This window comes from Meleagris gallopavo, chromosome Z, assembly GCF_905368555.1.
Source record: "Meleagris gallopavo chromosome Z, MGAL_WU_HG_1.1, whole genome shotgun sequence".
In the NCBI taxonomy this organism is placed as follows: Eukaryota; Metazoa; Chordata; class Aves; order Galliformes; family Phasianidae; genus Meleagris; species Meleagris gallopavo.
In genome coordinates, this window is record NC_139435.1 from 63133293 (window position 1) to 63155760 (window position 22468).

The following is a 22468-nucleotide window of genomic DNA, read 5'->3' on the forward strand; positions in this document are numbered from 1 at the left end:
AGGATAATACTTTGTAATTAATATCATTTTTAATTTAAAGTTATTTTTAAAGTAATAGTAACCATAATATGACTTTGATTTATTTGCAAAAAATCTAAGTTTAAGTATTTTTGAAATATTTTTTTCCAGTAAATTTAAAAATTCTCTGTAGTCCTTTGTAAGTACATGTAGCATTTATTAAGACATTAATTTCAAAAGAAATCAAGTATAACCCTGATTCCACCATACATTGCAAGTACTGACTGGTATCAGCATTGAGAGATTTATCATTCTGAAAGGTTTATTTTTTTCAGTCGTCATTTGACTATGGGTATAAACTAATTCTTTACCGATTTTTTTATTCAGCATGCCTCTGCTGCTTATCTCTTGTGTTGAACTATTATATTTTATGATTTAGTACTTTATTTATTACACTGAGTCTTCAGCAGACTACTCCTGGTTCCTTTGGTAGTTGGAATTTCCTTTGGGTTCTTTCTTTTTTTTGTAATCTATCACATCCCTGCTCTGTTTTCTGGTTAGTGACTCCATAAAACTGAACCATAGCTGATATTCTCTATAATCTTTTAAATGAAATTTACTAATTGATAGGCCTAAATTAATCTTCCTCAGCTATCTGAATTTTCCCATATATTTGTTCCTGAATTACTTTTTAATACCACTTAGTCTTTGTGCCTGAATCACGTGTTTCTAGTTCAATAGCAGCATTATTTTCAGGTGCAATACGATGTTCTTAAATGTAATTTGGTTGTGATAACAGGATCATCTGCCATTTGTAAAATGCAATGGAAATAATGAATTAAAAAATAGAAATGCACATGGAAATGTTTGAGTTCATGGAGCAAATTTGATGCCTTGAATGTGGGAGAATGTGTAGGAGAATTTTTGAGTGTTATATTAAGAAATATAAAACAGCACTTCATGCAGACAAAATTAGTTCCAGAAGATGTGTACAATAGCCTCATTTGACTTACTTAAATACAGAATAATGATTGAAGACTATTTCTTCTGACATAACAGAGCTTTTATTTCTTAATTCTCAGATATAATCAATTAAAATCAAAGTGTAACAGTTGGTACTTTTACAATATGTGAACTGAAATGCACTTTGTGCTTGCAAGAATATAAACTTCCCTTGATGGTAAGAGTGATGTGTCTATCTTACGTCTGTCCATGCACATATAATTGTACAGGTAGCAAATTATACAATAATTTATTTTTCACAGAAAACCAATATTGTCTTCTACTTTGGCCCTCGTTTTAATTTTGACATAAGCCCAGAGAAATTAAGATTGTTTTTTTGTTTTTTGGGGGGGTTTTTTGACTGTTCACTGTGTACATTGAACATCAACAGAGATCATTTTCAAAAGTTAGCATAGATAGTTCCAGCTTTCTGCATGATGTCACAATTAAATATAAATAAATAAATAAATAAATAAATGTAAATAAATAAATTAAAAAAACCTGGCAGTACTTTTTAAAACAAATGTGGGAGGTTTTATAAGAAAAAGATATCTTTTTAGTTCCCTTGACAGCCTTATATCATGTTGCTAGATTTTATTTGACCAAATCTCTTTATCAAAATACTTCTAAACTGATTGTTTTGTTTTGTTTTGTTTTTTATAGTAGTTGCATTGCACAGTGTGAATTGAAATATTGCAGTAAGAAAATGCCTTCTGTAGAATGCTTTTGACTTTCATTCTATATATTCCCTATGCAGAATGGACAGTGCTTTTATTTATCAGTGAAAAAAATGTTTCAGCTCTTAAAACGGAATTTGATTTGGTTCACTGTATATGTGATGCGCTACTTGTTAAAATACAGCACTGTCTTACGTGTAAATCATAGTTTTTCCGACAATTATAAAGTTATAAAGTCATCCTCTTACCCCAAACCCTCTTGTCTTTTTCCCACATACACATCTTTATCCTTCACTCAGGCACAAGGCTGAATGTTTACAGCTGTGGGAGAGAGGAATTCATAGAAGGATAAAGGTGCCCAATGCTAGCTTAATGAATTCTGCTAGAAAAGAACAGAGCAGCACCTTACACTGACATAATTTCCGTGGTGTCTTTTACTGGAAAGATATAGTTATGACTTTCATATTGACAGTACATCACTGTGACTACAAGTGTATGCATTAGAATTTTTTTTTATGTCCTTGATTACTACTGAAGAAATAGATACACATAATTTACTTTCTTGCTGGATAAAGGGATGATGGTATCTGTTCACATATTATTGTACATAATGTTATGCTTAATTATGCCTATTTTGTACATAAATACATGCATAAATATGTGGAAAAAGAAACCAGAAGACAAGATATGTGTATCTACCGTTGTGAAGTAGTGTAGTTGATACTAGGTCAGATAAAGATATGCAGTTATTACCTACTGTGGAAGAAATCAACAGTGTGTATGCAGAAAAAGATTTATGAAATTTTTTCAGAGCAGAATCCATTGCTGTTTTAACACACCCTTTGCATACTGACTACGAATCTAATTAGTTGATAACAACATTGTGACTTGCACTTACCTTCTTAAGTGGGTGTTCATTTCATTGATTTTGAGGCTTTGCAGAACTTATTGAGAATTCTTTTAAGTGTATTTCATTTGTAAGTGGAAGTGTATTGACAAATTAATCCTGATGGTTTCGCCCAGATATCTGTGGGGTATACTTGAAATTCAAAGCTGAACATAATTTCTAAAAGGGTATAAGAGCTGAAATACTGGAAGAGACTTAGAGTTGGTCTTGGTTTGTTTGTTTTTTTTAATGCTTAACATTTATGTTGCAGATATACACAATTGTTATAAACATACCATTTTTTTGCCATTTTTTTGCCACTTAAAAATACAGTGTTGTCTAAGGAAATCATATATTGATAGAACACACAGAATTCTTCTATTACAATAGATTTGAAAGTTGTACTGGTAAGTTTAGATAATGGTAGCTGCTAGAACTGTTCTTCTGAAACACAATGATCTTTATTCAAAACATTAATTCTCTGAATGGTTTTAAAGTCTACTAAAGTTTCAGTACAAGAATTGCTCTTCAGATTGGACAAAAAGCCAGAAATTATTATTTTTAAATAATGTATTAACATGTTAATTCACAATCCAAAAACTGAATCATTGTAGCAAGAGAGCTATGGGCTCCATTGCCGGTGCAGCAAGAGAGGCACAGACTCCCTTTTTGGTCCAGAACAAAGACCTTTATTGTACGTGCTTACAACCACTTATACCCATGCAACAGCCCTTTGGTCACATGTAGGAGCCAGGAGCCTCATGTGTGTTTATGTCTGGTGTGAGTAGCTGCTGAGCTTGTTTACTCATCTGCAAAGTCTTTTGTTCATAATGACTTTCTTTGTCCCACATCTCCCCCTTCTCTATTACTAATAATAATAAAAAAAAGGTGCAATTTAGAAACATTCCTATAAGCAGCTAAGCTAAAATTAACACACTGAACTAATGATTGGTTCTTTCCACTGTAATTAAAGTACAATCAATAGTCCATTCTAACTGATCCCAACAGTTCCAATTCTCATGGTTCCCTGGTGACGCAGCTGACAAGCAAAGTGTGTCTTGTCCCGTCTTGTTGGCGACAGTCCAAACCGCTGATGAAAGTGTGGCGATCACGTTACAGTAGATGACAAGACTGCTGGCTGGACCATCGTGCTGGTACCTATCTTGGCCCTGTTCCTGTTGAAATACAAACATAGCCTCGGCCTCACATAATCAAAAAATAGGGCCCTTCCATTGGTTAGAACTTAGATATTTTACCCTAACCTGAGCTCTTTCCTTGACATGAGTTAAAGCATTATGACCAAAGTACCTGTAAACTGGGGGTCCTTTGTTGTCCAATGATTTAGAAAACTAAGAACATAGCATGCTTTAGCTATTCTTTCTTGAGGGGTCATACCCACACTCTCCCACTCTCCTCCCCACCCCCTTTCTTTTTAAATAGGGAAATCTGTTATTATCATTCTTTTAAATCACTGAAATTATGTATTAAGAACCAGAATTATGAAAGCCAGGAAGGTGCAGGTACGATATACAGCTGTTAATATACACATTCTCAAATGCCAGAAGATACTCAGCCAGTCAAGTTGGATTATATTACCAAATATGCGAAAGCTTCCTACACTGCCAATCTAGGGCACATGAACACACATCATTTTAGAGCAAATACTGTTTTCTAATTTAGCTACATGCATTCACCTTGAATATCTGCTTCTAGTCAATCTCAGATCCTTTTTGTAAAGAATCCAAATCCAAGAAATCTTTGGATTCACACAAGTATCCCATAATGTTTTCTTTTAATGGAAAGAAGAAAGGAACCTGTTCATAAGAGAAAGATTCCCTCTCTTGTAAGAAAAGCTACACTACCTACTACAGAGAGTAACAGCTTTAAAATCAGGAACCTGTTTATTAAAGTTTACTTCACATCTGCAAAGCAATGTATTTTCACCACTTTTAGCTGTGCTCCTGCTCTAAAGCATTTGACTGATATCAGAGGAACTCAGACACGCACAAATTTCAAACATACTTTCAATGTTGTTAGGTCTTCTCAATCTGCATACCATGATCTTTTACCTTAGAATTGAGCAACTGCTACAACAGCTAAAAGGTTCAGAAAGATACACTGCATCAAAGCCAACAGCTGGAACGAGTGAGGATCCAAACACGAGCATAAGTCTCAGCAGGAGCTTTCTGCAGCTCCTGCTCCCACACACTGACAATGAGCCCCAAGTACTTGTGGTGGTGGATGAGCCCTAGGCTCAGGGTCTGCACGCTCTGCTGTGAGTGGCTGAGCTCCAATAGCTTCTGTTCCAGTACCTTTTGTTGTGCAGATTCTCTCCAAAAGCCCACCTACATCATGTGTTGAGAACCTGTCAATTGCGCCAAGGTCTTGCAATCACAAGGACTAAGAGTGTATCTTCTCACAGCAGAGCTCAACAGATTACTGGTACAGGGGGAGCTGAGCCTTAGTCCAAAAACCGAAATCGCAGAGCAGGTGAGAGCTGAATGCAATCTCTGAACGATGTCAGTCCCCCTTCCGCCTCTGCTTCTTTGCTGATCGCTTGCCAAACTTCATGCGGATCGGGGGGTTGCAAGTCTGGTTCCTTCCTCGGGCTCACTAGTCTGGGGTCTAAAAGGCCATTGTCCTTATCATCTCTGTCGTTTGCAGTGGCTTCCACCACAGGAAGAGCAGTGGACTCTATTGGGACCGTGGATTTTGCATGTTCTTTTAGCGATTCAATACCCAATCTCCAGGAACCCAAGAAGTCTTTAGCCACAGGGTCAGAGAGTGTCCCACAGCCTACTGCTTTGTCCCACGTTTTAGTGTCATAAATCAAAGCTCCATCTACTACTTCTACATTATGAGAGCTTAAATTGAAGCTTTCCACTTCAGTGTAATGCTTCTGCAGAATTGTTTTCATTATTTTACAAACCGTCTCCTGCTCCTTTGTTGTACTTGTTCCGGTTGTTCCCTGTTGCTCACCTCGGTCCTGCAGAAGTGATTCTGGCTGTGTGATGAAACCTCGCCACATTTCTCTCAACACTCCCACATACGGGCTTCTATGTCGAACCTCGCATTTCTCTCAACGCCCTCTTGGTAAGGCTTTCCTCAGCCCTCTCTCGATAGGTCTTCTTTCAGCATTCTCAATAGGTCTTCTTTCAGCACTCTACAGACTAGTCTGCCTTTTGTGACCCTTTTCGGGTGTCAATCGCAGCAACAGAGCTATGGGCTCCATTGCTGGTGCAGCAAGAGAGTCATGGAATCCCTTGGTGGTGCAGAACGAAGACCTTTATTGTATGTGCTTACAATCTTTTGTACCCATGCAACAACTGCTTGATCACATGTAAGAGCCAGGCGCCTCGTATGTGTTTGTGTCTGGCGCAAGTAGATGCTGAGCTCGTTTACTCATCTGCAAGGTTCATAATGACTTTCTTTGTCCCACAAATCGTCAGTTCCAAGTTTAATCACATCAAAAAGATTTTGAGCATTTATATGTTGTGAATGCTTTACACCAAATCACAGCATATGTATCATGATGAATGACTTTTTTTCAAATAAGGACATATGTAACTGTAAGAAGTGTAAGCAACATCTATCTCAGCAAAGCAAATTTTCAGTTTCTACATATTCTGTCATAGTTCCTACAGATATAACACTGGAGATACAATAGGGCAAGGTAAGGCAGGAGAAGTGGGCAGAGCTGGATGAAGTAGAGTCGGGTGATTCTGTTGGAAGAAACCTATACAAAGTCACTGAATTCAATTGCCTTGTGGCTTGGGGTGGGGAATGGAACTGGAAGCAGTCTTCAACGATCATTAAGTCTGATTCCTTGAGCATTTCAGAGAGAACTGAAAGTTAAAGCATGTTATTAAGAGGGTTATCCAAATGCCTCAGGAGCACAGACTAGCATGGGGTAATAAACAACCTTGCTAGGAAACCTGTTCCAGTTGTTAACCAGCCTAACAGTAAAGACACTTTTCCTGATAATCAGTCTGAACCTCACCTGGTGCAGCTGGGTTCTTTTGCTGCACATCCACTCATTGATTCTGAGGGAGAAGAGACCAGAACCTCCCTCCCTGCTTCCTCTCCTCAGAAAGTTGTAGAGAGCAAGGAGGTCACCTCTTGGCCTTCTCTTCTCCAGACTACACAAACTGAGTGTCCTCAGCCTCTCCTCACAGGACATGACTTCCAGCCCTGTTACCAGCTTTACTGTCCCCCTCCAGACACATTCAAGCACTTAACGTTCTTTTTATATTATGGAGCTCAGAACTGCATACAGTTTTTGAGACTACATGAATGCTGAATGTAGTGGGAGAATCATCTCTTTTTATTCAGCTTGGTTATGCAGTGATTAATGCCTTCAATTAATGCCTTCATGCAGTTTGCCCTGTTGGCTGCTGAGGCACAATTCTGGCTCATGCCGTGCCTGCTTCCACCAGCACCCCCAGGTCTCTTTCTGCTGAGCTCTTCCACAGTCATACATCTCCCAGTCTGTACCTGTGTGCAGCACTAGAATTTTTCTTGAACTTCATGCCATTGCTGATTGCCTAGTGTGTCACTGTTTCTAGATACTTCTTAGAAGGCATCTTATCCCTCCAGAGAGCCAACAGCATCTCCCTGCTTTTTGTGATATGCAAACCTACTGGAGGTCATTACAGTCTTCTCTTCTGTTTGAGAAGAATGTTGAACTGGCCCTGGAACTGCATCCTGAGGAACACTGCTCTTGACCAGCGACCAACTGGATATACACCCACTTACTTTAAGCTCTGCCTTTGACCATTTCACTACCTAGCGTAGCATAGCCTGTTGATCTCACAGTTGGACAGTGTGTCCAGAAGGATGATTTGACAGTCAGTGTTAAAGGCATTACTGAAGTCTAGGAAAATAACATATTATGCCTTTCTTTCATCCACCAGATAGGTGATCTTATCCTAGGTGATAAATGACCAAGACAGGCCTTTCCCTTGATTATCCAGTATTGATATACCTGGTAATAGCTTTGTTCTTTATCTGATTCTCAAAATTCCCCAGGGCAATCTTCTCAATAATTTTTCCAGGGAGTGAGATTAGATGAACAGGTCATTTGCAGGCATCACAAACGCCATATATAAGACGTGATAGATGTGTTGCCCTGAAAATAGTGCTATATTTCCATGGGAACTACAACAGATACAAACACAATAACACCATTTGGTAGAGCAGATTCTCAGCTACAAAATATTGTTTTGTCAACACCATCATCACTGTTAGGTATGCATTTTTGCTGACCATGAAGAAGAGCCTGCATCCTGCAGTGATAAATTCTGTAGCAGCAGAGGTGACTTATTGTCACTGTCAGCACTCCTGAAGAGCCCCACCCACAGCCTCACTGTGCTCACATCTCCATGAATGTTCAACAAATGATTAGTGTCATTGGGTGCCATTTTTTCCACATGAAGGAATTCAGAGACTCACCTGTGATTCGTCCGCACTTCCATGTCAGACGCCATTTTGTCAGACTGCCCCTCAGCTGCCATCTGTCAAACAGCAACAAAACATAACAGAATATTGGTGGAAAGATTCACCCTCTACTGCCATACCATCAGCATCTGCCTCTGATGTCATGGGTCTACATAATAAAATAGGAGACTGTGCTTTCAATGCAGCTCTCATATATAAAAAGTAATAATCATATGTAAGAAGAATGTAAAGAAAATACCAGAGCATTTCTTTAGTGTCTCTTGAGAGTAAAGCAGTTTTGTTTACCTCAGTTACACTGTTTAGAACACACAAAATTATTCCATCAATGCAGAAACAGCTAATCCAGTGCTCCAAATTATAGTGTACTTTGATAAGTACTAATTATAGATATACAACTTTTATATAACTAATTATAGAGAGACTAATAAACATAAAAAAGCCCTACGTGGGTTTTATATCCTCTACAGGGGATTTCTTCTCTGGGAGTGTGGTTGGACAGTGGAACAGGCTGCCCAGGGAAGTGATGGCATCTGCATCCCTTGAAGTGTTCAAGAAATATGGAGATGTTGTATTCAGGGACATGGTTAGTGGGCAATATTGGTATTAAGTATATGGTTGGGCTAGATGATCTTAGAGGTCTTGTCCAACTTTCATGATTCTGTGATTCTGTGATTCTATGATGCTAAATTCATTTTGTTAAGGAAAACGTGATAATGCAGCTTCCAGAATTCATGTAAAATTTTGTCTACTCAGTAGAAAGTTTGGGAACAGAGTAAAGATGGAAAGTGAGGTGGTGACATGTTTTTTTTTTTTGCCCTTTGGCCATTGCCTTATGGTGAAATATGATTAAGCACAATGCATTCTAGCTTTCTATGAAGTGACAAACCTCTCAGCCTCGTGTTTTCTAAGCCATCTGTCTGCTCTCAGCTGATGGAATGAATACAAGGTATAAGGCTTTGTGCACTAGAAAGTTTTGTTTTTCTGCATGGCAGACCAGAGATGCAAAATTCCAGCTCCAGCTTGAATCTGAATTCAGTGGTTTGCAGAGCCGCCTCATGCTTATTTTTGCAAACAACTGGAAGTATTTTATTTATTTCTCCTAATGTTAGAGAAGAATGTTTGCTCTTAGTTCCTTCTTAAAATTTAATTATTATTATTATTTTTTAAAGTGTCTTTTTCCTCGGTGGTTAACTGTTTTCAGTGAGAGTGATAATGAGTCTTTAGCAACAGGAACATTTTGAAGTAGATTTTTAGTAGATTTTTTTAGTTGAATTTTTCATGGCTTTGCAGTGCCTTATCTGAGAACTTACGAAGGTGGTATATGGCTGCCAAGTCTCTAAAATATTATTAAAAACCAAAACACAATTAGGTGATTTTTCTTTAGATACAATAGTAATAAACTGGTAAGTATTTTATTGTTCTCTAAAATTTCAACAACCAATTCCCTATGGAATAACCACAAAATTAAGATCAAGTCAGATGTAAATATAAGTAGAATTCACTGATCTTAAAAAGTAGTTTCCAGTGCTTTGGTTATTATCAAGAAAAGTGCAACTGGAACATACTAGTTCAGTTCTGAATTTTAAAAAGCTGTCCAAAGTATATATTCAGTGGCTGATCAGAACATAGTATTCCTAAACAAATAATGAAGCTTTGTTTCTGACTTTTCAATGGTAGTCTAACTCTTCAGATATGATTCTGTGTACTTCTGTGACAAATGTAATGGAGAAAATGAGTTTCTCTTAGCCTCTTATAAGGATTTTAATTGGCAAACATTTCTGAAAACAACTTGTTATTTTGTTGTGTTTTGTTTTGCTTTTAAAAACTCGAAAATTCAGCATGGGAATAAACCATGACAATGACCACCCATCCTGTGCAGATGGTCTCCATATCATGTCTGGAGAATGGATTAAAGGACAGAATCTTGGTGATGTTTCATGGTCCCGCTGCAGCAGGGAAGATCTGGAAAGATTTCTCAGGTAAATCTTTCAATAAAAATAACTCATATCGTGTATATTTTACAAATAGTTGCAGTGAGTAACCTGAAAAAAATTTCAACCTTTCAGTGGGAGACTGAAAAGGAACTTCCACTTGCACAGTACATCAAAAATAACTTAAAACATGCGCGAGATATTATTTGGCAGATTAAAATTTAGCTATTTTTGGCAATTATTTATACTCTTATATACTCAATTTTTGAATGTGTATATATAGTTAAATATATATATAATTAATATATATAGTTAATTGAAATTATATTTGAAGTCTGAATTTATACTGAATCTAAGCAGAAATCATATGTCCATGATCTGATACATTCAATAGGTTTAGGCATTTTCAAATCTTTTTTTCTTCAGTTGTTGAGAAATGTTAAAGTTCTGTCTACTGGCTCAGTAGACAGTTTATGTACATAAACTGAAATTATTAGTTTAAAGTATTAGTGGATGTGAAAAACAAGCTGCGTAACTGCCTGTGCATTATCAGTATTCCACTTGTTAAATACTGTTTCAATTTCTATCCAAGCCATAAACAGTTAAGTAAAGTTAATAGTAAAATGCTATCCAGAATATTCCTGAAATTCCTAGTACTTCTGATAATTTTTCTGGAAATGTACAAATCAGAATACCATTAACATCTTTCAAGAAAGCAGACATTAAATTTATGTGGAGTCATTTCTCTGAATGATAGTTCAATTCTTATGAAAAAAAAAAAGAAATCATGAGTCAGTATTCCTCTAGTGTAGAACATCTAATACATGTATAAGTCAGTATGACAATCAAGCTCTTTCAGATTGCTCAGCATATGAATCTCTGTATATTGCCAGGTCAAAGGCCAGTAACTGTCTGCTACAAACGAATCCTCAAAGCCTCAATTCTGTGATTATTCCCTCCAAGCTCCCAGGGATGACATACACTGCAGATGAGCAATGCCAGATTATTTTTGGACCAACTGCTTCTTTTTGCCAAGAAATGCAGGTAAGGATGGGGATATACTTCAGAGAACACATCTGCCAACTTATAATTCATTTATTTCTGTTTATGAAGACTTAGCACCTTTGAAGCTCAGTTTGCACTGTGCTTTTCTGATGTTAAAGTAAACATTCTCATTTGTTTATCTTCAAGGCTTGCTTTGAATCTCAAAACATACTGAGTCAAGTTCTTCTTCATCAGTGATGTTCCTTGTGCTTTAGAAATAGAGAATTACACAGTGCGAAGTCACCCCATTGCAACAAATGGGATATTTACTATTTACTCCACGGGGACCAGATTTTGTGCGTGGGTTCTGTTTCATTATGCTTTGAGTATTGAATCTCAGAGTGAAAGCAATGGTGTTATCTGGATTCTCTGAATAGACCCTGACTTGCAGCATTATACTCTGAGAGCTCAGGCTGAGCCATGTACTGCCATGGCAGTAGGATTTCCACTGCAATTAAATAAGATTTCTGTGGCGAAAAGGAATCTCAGAGCAATAGACAGAACACATGCAAAAATAGATATTGCCATTTAAGTTGAGCTAGAACTAAGCTATACTAAGTTTCCAAAAATTCTTTGTGGACATGGACTGTGTAGCACTGACATTAGTTATTTATTTTATTATGATGTTTGTAGTCAATTTTTTATCATCTTTCTCTTGAAATCTGAGGATCTTACATGGAAATAATAAATGTGTTGAATTTACCAAATTCTTTCATTTTCCATATTATGAAGTTAATGCAAAGTTCACTATTTTAACTATGCAGATTACTCTGACTGCCATTAGGGAAATCAGTGCATGGAAGACTCTTTTACAACTAAAACAGTACTTCTGAAGTTGCAATATTAATTTATTACAGTAATTATTTTATTGTGCATTGGCAACCACTGAATTTTCCATGAAGTCCAAACTACGTTCATTTATCACTGCATACATTTTTGCCAGTAACTGGCAGTTTACTGTGGTTACAGTTGTCCAGAAGCCAAGAAATGAGTGAGAAACATTCTCCTTAAAGGTTCATTTAAATTTCAGTAAATCCAACAGTTTTTAGCCAAGGATTTCTTGAAACTGTTCTATTTGCTGAAGGATTCATGCACTTCAGTATAACTATGTAGAAGATAAATCATGAGCTAAGTCAGTCTTACATTTTTTTGTCACTGGGAGATGGTTTGACCACAGACTTCATGCAGTCTTTTTTTAAAACAAGTTTATTTCTTTTTTTAACAGCTATTCAACTATGAAAACAATTGAATAATAATAAAAATTAGTTTTCTTAATGATATCAAAATGATAATATCAGTGGTACATTCAGAATTTCCTACAAATTCTATTATTGAACAGCACTTCATCATAATTTACAGTCATCTTACATGACAGCCTCTGAGAAATACTGCATATACCAACGATTTTCACTTGCTATCTGGAATTCCTTTTTGTGATTTAATGTCTAAAGGAAGGGACTGAAAGCACCACTGAATTCCTACTCCTGTATTTTCTGAAGTGAGCCTCACTCTACCATGAGTAGTATCTAGACAGATATTTTTTTTTCTTTTCAGCTTCATTTAAAAGACTTCTTTGTCATACCCTAAGCAAAATTTATAGAGCCTGAGAAAAGTGTGAGTGGATCTCTGGGTACAAAATTTATGTCATGTCACTGTGCTTATCTTGTAAAGGAGCCAAGTTCGCTTTTATGCCCATGATGTCTCACACAAGAATCAATTAGACCTAACATTGTTTTGCATAACAGATAGCGAGATCATGGCCCAGAAGTAGTTCTCAGTGATTAAATGTAGAACTTGACAATTGAATATAATCACTGAACTATTGAATGCTGGCTTTCAAGATTAAAGTCCAGGATGTGAGTGCTATCTAGTCAGCTTCACTAAAACAATTCCTGTCATAACACAGCTGCGATCTTTTTAAAGAAGTAGGAGGCTGGTTATATTTCATGGTGATTTTTAAGACATTTCAGGGAAAGATCACAATGAAAAGAATGAAAGTCATGGAAACATTATAGCCCTGGAGAAATATCCATCCTCATATCCACCACCACACTGTAAACAATCTTGACTTTGCACATATACAGTTCTGAAATGCTGGTTTTGTATCCATTCCTTCCTTTCAGCTGGATCCTCTTTCCAGATGATTGGAAAAGTATCCCTATCACGCACACAGATCTCCCTTGCTCGTTTTAAAAGCCCCTGAAAATAAAAGAGTTCTGTAACATTGTGACTTTTATGTTATATTTTATTCAATTTCAGATGTTAAAAACTCAGATTAAATATTAGCCTATTCTTTAAGAAAAAAATCATTCATCTATGCCTGGCAATATTCTGTGTTGTACACACAAAAAAGTGTTTTACAGATTGGGAATAGTTTAATATAATTAGTATATGTTTATCACTTCAAGTAACTCTCATTTTCCATCTTAGTCTAATTGTAACTGCTATTTTATTGTGGTTATGATAGCCGCTAAACCTTTGTTAACATAACTATACAGATTATGAATGGATAAAGCTTTCTACCTAGAGCAGTAAATTTACATTTCAGAAGTTTGTGCTCTGATTTTTGGGTGACTGTACTGATACTGGTCTCCAGATTTCTGTTGGTTTTGAAATCAGTCTCAACATCAAGCACTGCAGATTTCTAGAGAAGGTCTTATGGTGTGCATCACTCTTAAATTCACATCTTCTTAATAGAAGAATTGTTTCTTTTTTTTTTCAAGAGAAGTTAAGAAAAATGTTGAAAGTATTTGGAAATGAAAAAAAAAAATGGAAAACATACATCAGTATGTGAAAATTTGACCTTAGTTTTTGAAAATCTGGATAACTTTTCTTCAAATGCAGTCTCTGATGAATGAAAACATTAATTAGGACCAACAGATTAACATATATTTTTGTTTCAGTGAAGCTGAGTTGTGGCAACAGTGCAGTCAATCGTTTCACAGTATACATGGAAGCAGTTAGTCCTGAGCATGGGATACTCTGTCTTTTTCTCACTATTTGAAGAAGTCCTGTTGCTGTCAAGTTATATCTTGAAGTGTATTTATAAAAATAATTCTAGAAACACAGATTATCTTTGGAGCAAGGACAATAATTACAATTTGATATTGAAAAATATTTGTTAAAAAATAATCTGAACACAGAGTAAGTCTTCTGTAGCTAAATTTTAGGATTACCATAGCCTGACTGTTGTCACGTCAGTTCTGCTTTGACACAAAACTGTGACAGAATGAACCAGAGGTGAATGTGTCTGCTTCCATCCTGAGCCCTCTGCAATCTTTGCCTTTTTTAAAAAAATGATATTACATACATTTTTACATGCATGTCTCCCGCTGTAATCATCCTGCTTTCTTGGTTCAGATACAGTCTTTCATTGTTCATTATTGCACATATTTCCTGTGCGCTAAGACTTTTCAAGACAGCATAAGATTTGTCATACAATTTTTATGCATAATATAAAAGAAATAGAGACTCTCATTAGTTTTACTAATGTAACAAATCATTTTAGTCACAAAAAAACACGTCTTCTGCCAGCCCAGGGTTCAAAAATCTCCTGATCTTTATGTTTTATGTGCACTATGAGCCACCTCCCTCCAACATCTCCTGGATCCTTTTTTTCCTCCCTTTAGCTGCCAAGGAAATTTGGAGAAATATTGCAAAAGTGTAGTAACATTTGAAGAAGATAAAGTTATCTTGTTCTGATGCTCACAGCAGGCAGAATAAGCATTTTTCTTTCTGTCTCCAAAAATCTCCATGAATGACAATTTTCTGGAATTCCTCTCATCTGCCTTTTCCTTCCTAGCAAAAATATTGCAACCTGATTTTCATCTTATTTTGTATCTTCTTTGTAGATGTCAGACTTTATTTATTTTTGAGGTATTTCCAGTGTAATGAAGATTATGAATCACTGGAATTGCATAACGTATCAGTATTCATTGTAGTTGTATGAACACAGGGCATTAGGAAGTCCTAGAGAAACCTCCAATTTTTTTTATGAATATGTTCTTACAAACCTCCAGTGATCATAGTCTGCGTAGGTGTACCAAGATTGATTAGATCTTATATATATAAATGGATTCATTTTCAAACCTTGCTTTTTGTTGGTAGTGCTTTTGTTGACAGTGCTTTCTCTCTTTCATATAAAATTAATGAGAACTAAGAAATGTATAGATGTGACACTGAGGGATCTGGTTAGTGGGTATGGTGATAATGGATTGATGGTTAGACATGATGATCTTATAGGTCTTTTCCAATCTTAATATTTCCTTAATATTGATTCTGTGATTCTGTGATTCCATGATTTTAAATAAAATGAGTGAAAATGTGGATTAATATGGAGCTCCGAAAGCTCCAAATGTTGTTAAGAAGCACATCCCTTGTATTCACCTGTTTCTAAAATGATGCTAAGTTTGTTTTTATCCAGGTGCCCAGTGGTTTTCCTGATTTGTGTGCTAGTAAACAAAAGTAGAATCCTCCTTTCAGCCTCAGCACTATCATACATCTTTCAGTCCTAGTTGGAGCGCATCTGCACACAGCCATGTTCTTAACATGGTGCAGAGTTATTCCTATGTGCTTTGTCAGTGCTGGAGTATGCACAGACCATGACCTTTAGAGTTTAACTCAGGGATTTCTTTCCCCTTTGTTCAACACACTAGCTTGGCTTGTACCATGTGTCAGTGATTAATAGAAAGTGAAGCACAATTTGCCCTTACTGATTTTTGTCCACTTTTAGCCTATTCTTAAACATACTTCAATATCTTGAAGCTAATAACTTTATTATAAAATTATTGAATGATGTGCAGAAAGTAACATTTCTTAAGACAGATTTCATACTTTACAGTATACCTATGTACTTGGTTTTCAGCATGTCATATGCACTGGGTTGTGGTGTAAGGTGGAAAGCGAGAAGGAATGCAAAACTAAACTGGATCCACCTATGGATGGAACAGACTGTGAGACTGGAAAGGTATGTTTTCCTACAGCAGAAGTGATAAAGCAACATAAGTTACACTGAACACCTGACATTTAAGGAAAAAGCTGAATATGTCTTTGCATTTGTTTAAAGTTACTGCTTACCTAAATTTTCATGAAAACTATACATACATAATAAAATGAACTATGTATTTTCTACTGTATAATCTAGACATAGTACAAAAATACATTTCCATACAAGCAGTGAAATGCTTTTAAAAAGTTAACCAAAGCCACCTGCTTTGATGCTTACAATGTTCTATTTCAGTCTTGCTTTGTTTTTGTGTCATGTTTATAAATGGAATGCCATTGTTGCCCTGCTTGTTGTGAGCAGAAACATAAGCTTTGAAAGGCAGAAAAATTTCAGCTCCAATTTCCATGTAAAATCAGACTTGCAATCTAACTATTTAGGACAAGCTTTGTAAAGAGATACTTACAGAGTCCGTACATCTAAAGGAACAATTAATGTCACTGCAAATATGATGTCAAGGAGAAATTAATGGTCACCTGAAGTCTGCCTTACATTAATTGTTGGTCTTCAGGAGCTTTCATGTTTTAATAATTGCTGTGTATGTGAATAGAACTGTAAAGGAAGATAAGTAAATAGATAACATACCAGAAATATGTATGTGTTTTGGGATTTTCATGATACTGTGCTGACAGCAATCTCCTTCTGGAGTGATTTGCTCTTTGAGTCATATTGCAGTCACCAAGGACTGTCATCATATCCCTAATCTTCTGGGGGTTTGTGGAGGTTTGTGGCCCTGCCTGTGGCAGGGGTTTGGAACTTGATGATTCTTGTGGTCCCTTCCAACACAAGCCATTCTATGATTCTAAGCAAAGCAAATCAATCAATCAATCAGTTAAATTTTTCAAGTAGTAACATTTTGTATACTGAAGAAAAAACAGAGTGCATTAATTGTCATATTTGTAAAAGTCTTACATTTGCTGTGATTTTTTTATTCTGACAAATGTATGATGCTTTGTATGGAATCAACATTTGGAAAGACACAGACGTATCTTTTGTTGAAGGTTATATTCTTTGTGTTGACACTAGTGTGCCCCTGGTGTGGAATAAGAAATTAGTGGAACTCGTTGAGACCCGGAATTTTCTGTTATACAGTCACAGCCGTTTGAACTGAACATCACAAAAGGTGATAATAGCAAGTAATTGCAGACAGCTTGTTCTTACAGGCTATGTTGGTAGTTGTGGAAACATTATTATATGGTAGTGACATGAGTCCTGGGAGATCCTATGAGGAACTTAGCTAGTTGGAAGGAAATAAGTAGTAAGTATAAGAAAAATTACTGATTCAAATTCGAATGACTCCATGAGTTTTGTGTCAAGCTGCAGGGACACCTTATTTATGACTAGCAGTAGAAAGCTAAGCAGACATCACTGAAACATCTCAGAGAGTTAGAAGAGATCCTTCTTCTTGTTTACTTTATGTCGTAGGTTGTAGAGATGATATATTCTTGTCTTGTATTATTTGCTTAGGATATCGGGAAGTGTTTTGAGTATCATTTACTTAGCCTCTCTAGTTTTAAGCTCATTCCAGCTCATCTGTCCTGGATTTCTAAGCACCCCTCAAACTCCAGATCAGGAAGATGCAATCTCTAGAGAAAACTCATTTTTGCCTATGTATCTGAAGGAATATGATTAAGTAAATATGAGCATGTTCAGTCTGAAGTATCAAAAGCATTACAAAATTTGTAGTTTCTGATTGTGTATTCAATGCAAAAATTTAGACAGCTCTATGGAGACTTCTCGAATTTGGTAAATTATGTCATCATTGCAATGCTATAATTTAGGGCAGAAAATTAGGTTTTATTGTACACAGTGCAGATAGCAGAATTATTTTATAAAAATTACAAAGGTCTTTATTGTTTTTATTATTGACATGTTTTGTTTCTTTCAAGATGTGAGTTTGTGATGTACTTTATCTATTAAATAGTAACACCAGTAATTTAGAGTGCAAAGAAAAATGTGTTAAGTTCATGGTCAGTGACATTAGTTCTTTGTTGTCTGCTATAGCCTTACTGCTTTATAACTGTGGAAATCTCGTATTTCATGTGTTGTGGTTTAATGTGACAAGCAGCCAAACACAAAACAGCCCTTTGCTCAACCAACTGATCCCAGCAGGATGGGAGACAGAATAGAAAAAAAAAAGGTAGAACTCACAGGGTGACATTTAAACTGTTAACTATTAAGTAGGACAGAAAAGAAGATAAATAACAATACTGATAATAACTATATATATATATGTATATGTATACACAAAACAAATGATACACATATCACTTGCTCACCACCTGATGACTGATAACAGGACAGTCCCTGAGCACCAGTAACTGCTGTGGCCAACTCGCCTTGGTTTAAAAGGTGGTGGGGTTTTTTTGTTTTTTTGTTTTTTTTCCTCCACATGGTTCCATACAGTATGGAATATCTCTTTGGCCAGTTTAGGTCAGCTGTCCTGGATCTATCCCCTCCTCATTTTTTGTGCGTCCCATCCACTTGTCTGGAAGGGCTGTAAAAGAAGCTGAGAAAATGAAATTGAAATGAAGTGGAAATGTCCTTGACTCTGTACAGCACTACTTAGCAACTAAAACATCAGTGTGTTTTCAGTACTGTTTTTATCCTAATACCAAAACATAGCATATCAGACACTATGAGGAAAATCAAGTCTGTCCCAGTTGAAACCAGGACACAATGAAAAAGATTTTCAGCTGGTGTAAATTGATAAGTACTAGTGTTTTGCAAATGTATACTGTTTGGTACAAGATATGGATATAAGCTACAAAGCATAAGAATTATGATTGGATAGTGAGAAATTGCTGTTATCTTGGAAAATGATAGATAAAAATGAGATTATTGAGATGGTATTTTGGACTTCCTTAAATAAATATCAGAAGTTCAGTTGACTTTTTGAGCACTAGTCTATGGAGGATTCCATTCCTCTCTCTTTGAATGCAAGTTGTGAAAAAATCTCGTTTTTTCTCCAACTCACAGTAGAATTTCATGTTACAACTGTCACTGGATTATCAGTGATAAATACTAGCTATACCTGTACTATTGAATCAACAAGCTGAGGGCACAGCCCTAAACACAGTACTGTGATCGTCCGATTCAGCAAATGGGCAATCCCTGCAATGTGTTTTAGCTGGACCCAGAAGCATTTTGCTAAGCAGGGCTCAGCCTCAAACAAAGTGGACAGTGTGATCTGGAAACCATTTCTTTTCCAGAGGCACCCTGTGTTAAAAATGAACTTCAGCATGAGCTTTGGACGAGACTTGCACATGCTACTTGGACAAAGAGCTAGAGGAAGGTCACTAATACAGGAAAGAAAGCTGTGAAAACAGTAGCAGGAGATATTCCTGACTCATATGAAATCTTTTGAACAAAATGTTTGGATTCTGCCTTGTGGAGTAGTGAGTTGTTTTGCATATACCTTGATTTATTTATCTAAGCGATGAATTTTTATCTAGTGGTGTAAGGCTGGAGAATGTACCAATCGGACAACGTTGGTGGAACATATGGAGGGGGAGTGGAGCATGTGGAGCACTTGCAGCCGTACTTGCAACACTGGAATCAGCAGTCGACAGCGCAAATGCCCTGGGTAAAAATAAGTTCAGGATTCCAATTCCTTAAATTCAGTTTTCCTGAACTGAATTTAAATCTTTCCAGTACAGAACCTCATGAAGATATTGCTATAAGTAATGAATACTGAAAAGTCTTAGATGAACTAAGTATTTGATTTTTTTAGTTGCATGATAAAACTTTTGTTTATAGCTTCACCTGGAGATTAAAGAGAAAACTAAATGCATAATTTTTGACTTTGCAGAGTGCCAGTACATAATTCTTGTCTTTTCATTTTGGTAAAGAAAAATTGTCTTCTATTTCATTTTGAGAGCCAAAGAGTTCTACTTCTGACAAAGAGATCTACTGTTCAGCCAGATAGAATATCTAGAAACAACATTTAGAACACTTTTGTGTTCTTGTGAAAATGAAAATCCTCTGCCACTGGGGATAAATGAAGTTTTATCACTGCCATGAATAAAATCAACATGTAGCTATATCATAGTAGCCAGATAAAATATGCTTTTCTTTTGGTTACTCAGTGCCCCATCTCTCTTTTGTGAGTCAGTTATACACCAAAAAAGGGAAAAATAGAATTGGTAATATAACACAGTAGGTGGTGAAATGTAGAGTAAGTAGGTGATTTAGGAAAAAAACAGAGCAAAACCAGGAAATGATGAACAATGGAAGAAATATAATGGATTTGAGAAAAAGGGATGGGAGGGGAGGGGAGGGGAGAAGGGAGTGCAGAAGACAGAGGAATTAAGAGGGATGTATGCATAGAGAGCCATAAGGAAAACTTGGATATGGCTATGCTGATAAACAATAGCTAACAGAGTCCTTAGATTGAAAAGAGGCTATTTTATATCCTCCCATCTAAATGCTACTTTCAGCAGCATGCCTAAAAACTTTGTAGAATGAATGATGTTTCAATTTCACTTAAATTCATTTTTCCAGGCAACATTTCCTGTAAGTAACTCCAATTTTTGCAGTTCACTATTCTGCATTTTTTCATTAATGCCTAGAGTCACAACTTATGCATCAGGAAAAAGAGTTTTGCCTAAATTTTGTAACGCCACATTTGTTAAAAAAAATGGAGAGGTAACAAATCTCTACTGATGCAGGCATTATATGTCCTTTCACTTCCATGCCTGGCTCAGTTCAACATCAAAAAGCAACAATAGAAAAACCACCTGAACTTTACCAAAAGTTTAATGAAGGTTCTCTGTGCTAAACATCCCTACTAATACTAGTGCTTCTTTGGGATCAAGTGTAAGTTATGGTTTAGCACCATTACCTGTAATGCAACCAGTTCAAACAGAAGTCAGACATGTTCTGTGAGTTTATTGTGAGTGATTTTTTAATATTATGTCATCAATAAAACTGGTATTTAAATTGTTTGTGTTTATCTTAAACAAGCTATGCTGTATGTTCATAGATATTGCTAACAATAAATCACTGTATTTATGCCATCATTTCTAGTCTGGGCGTTGAAGGTGAGTGTCATGGCCCCGTGATGCAGTATAGAATATGTGAAAATCCTTCCTGTCCTGCTGGTGTGCCTGCCTTCAGAGACTGGCAGTGCCAGGCTTTAAGTGTCAGATCTTCTTATCAGAAGCATGTGCACCAATGGCAGGCTGTCATTGATGATGGTAAGTCTAAGACATCTCTCACATTTCACAAATTGTTATTACATACTTTTTTTAATAAATAACAATAATTTAAAAGCAAAAGCAAAATGAAAACAAACCAATGAACTAACCAAACACAACAACAACAGCAACAAAAAAGCAAGCAGAAAGAGTTAAGGACTGAATACAGTTAAGTTGAGAAATTAAGAATCTTTACAACTAGTAGTAAAGTTGTGCCTAGAATGACAGGAGAATACTGTAAGTATTCAATTGCCATTAATATTTCCCTCAAGACAAATTATCACATGCCATTACAAAGGACAGATTTTGCTGAATCCTGAAAAATGTGAAGTTATCCTACAAAACAAACCTAGCTGAACGTATGTCCATCTAAAAGAAGATTATTTAATGCTAAATTATGAGATTTTATATAGAAGACTGAAGTTGGCACAATGAAAACTTGTCATTCTTCTTTCAGAGTAAAGAAAATTCTCTTCATGTATTTGAAAGGCCTTTATCTAGCAAATCAATCTGGCTTTATTTTACCAAATTTCATTTTAGAACAGAAACATTTGATGCATATCCTAAGGATCATAAGTTTTCAATCTGACTTTGAATCATTCAGTCATCTGATGAAAAATGTCGACACTCTCCCATTTTCCATTGAGAATGGATGGATGACTGTTTTCATCAAGCATGTTCATGTCTTAAGCTGCCCTCAGGAGGCACAAAACTGGACACAAGCTGAATAATTCCAGTGTTACAAAAGTCCATTGTTCCCAAACCCTTAGATATTTTCCCTCCTGCACTTTATGAGGACTGAACTGTGCACCATGTCCAAAGTAATTGCTGTTGCTTGAGTGAGGTCACCTGTAGTTTGTTGAAGTGGTCTAGTGTTGTTGATTGATGAGATGCATTCCACAGTCCTGAGCAACCAGGTGGGTACAGTTGCTAAGCCACTACTTATCATATTTGAGAAGTCTATTTAGTGTCTTTGTTGGCAATCTGGACAGTGGGATTAAGTTCACCCTCAGCAAGTTTGTGCAAGTTTGTAACACACCAAATTGTGTGTTACAGTGAGTACATGAAAGAAGGTATGCCATCTAGACGATATCTCTTGACATGCTTGAGACGTGGGGCCTTGTGAACATCAAGAAGTTCAACAAGGCCAAATGCAATGTCCTAAGCCTTTGAAGCAATCCAAAGCACTAATAAAGACTGAGAAGAGAGTTGCTTGAGAACAACCCCCAGGAGAAGAAAATAGGAGTTTTGGTTGATGAGAAGTTCAATATTAGCTGGCAGTGTGTGCTTGCAGGCCAGGAAGCCAATTATAT

General features: G+C 36.3%; 1 protein-coding gene across 1 annotated transcript in view; it reads left to right on the forward strand.

Annotated features, from left to right (window-relative positions):
- Positions 1-22468, forward strand: part of ADAMTS19 (ADAM metallopeptidase with thrombospondin type 1 motif 19) — a 155991-nt gene that overhangs the window by 88387 nt on the left and 45136 nt on the right. Inside the window, exons 9-13 of the mRNA XM_085213147.1 lie at positions 9819-9959; positions 10805-10955; positions 15820-15921; positions 19413-19543; positions 20986-21155. Coding sequence (XP_085069273.1) covers positions 9819-9959; positions 10805-10955; positions 15820-15921; positions 19413-19543; positions 20986-21155 — 695 coding nt within the window. The remainder of the gene's footprint in view (positions 1-9818; positions 9960-10804; positions 10956-15819; positions 15922-19412; positions 19544-20985; positions 21156-22468) is intronic.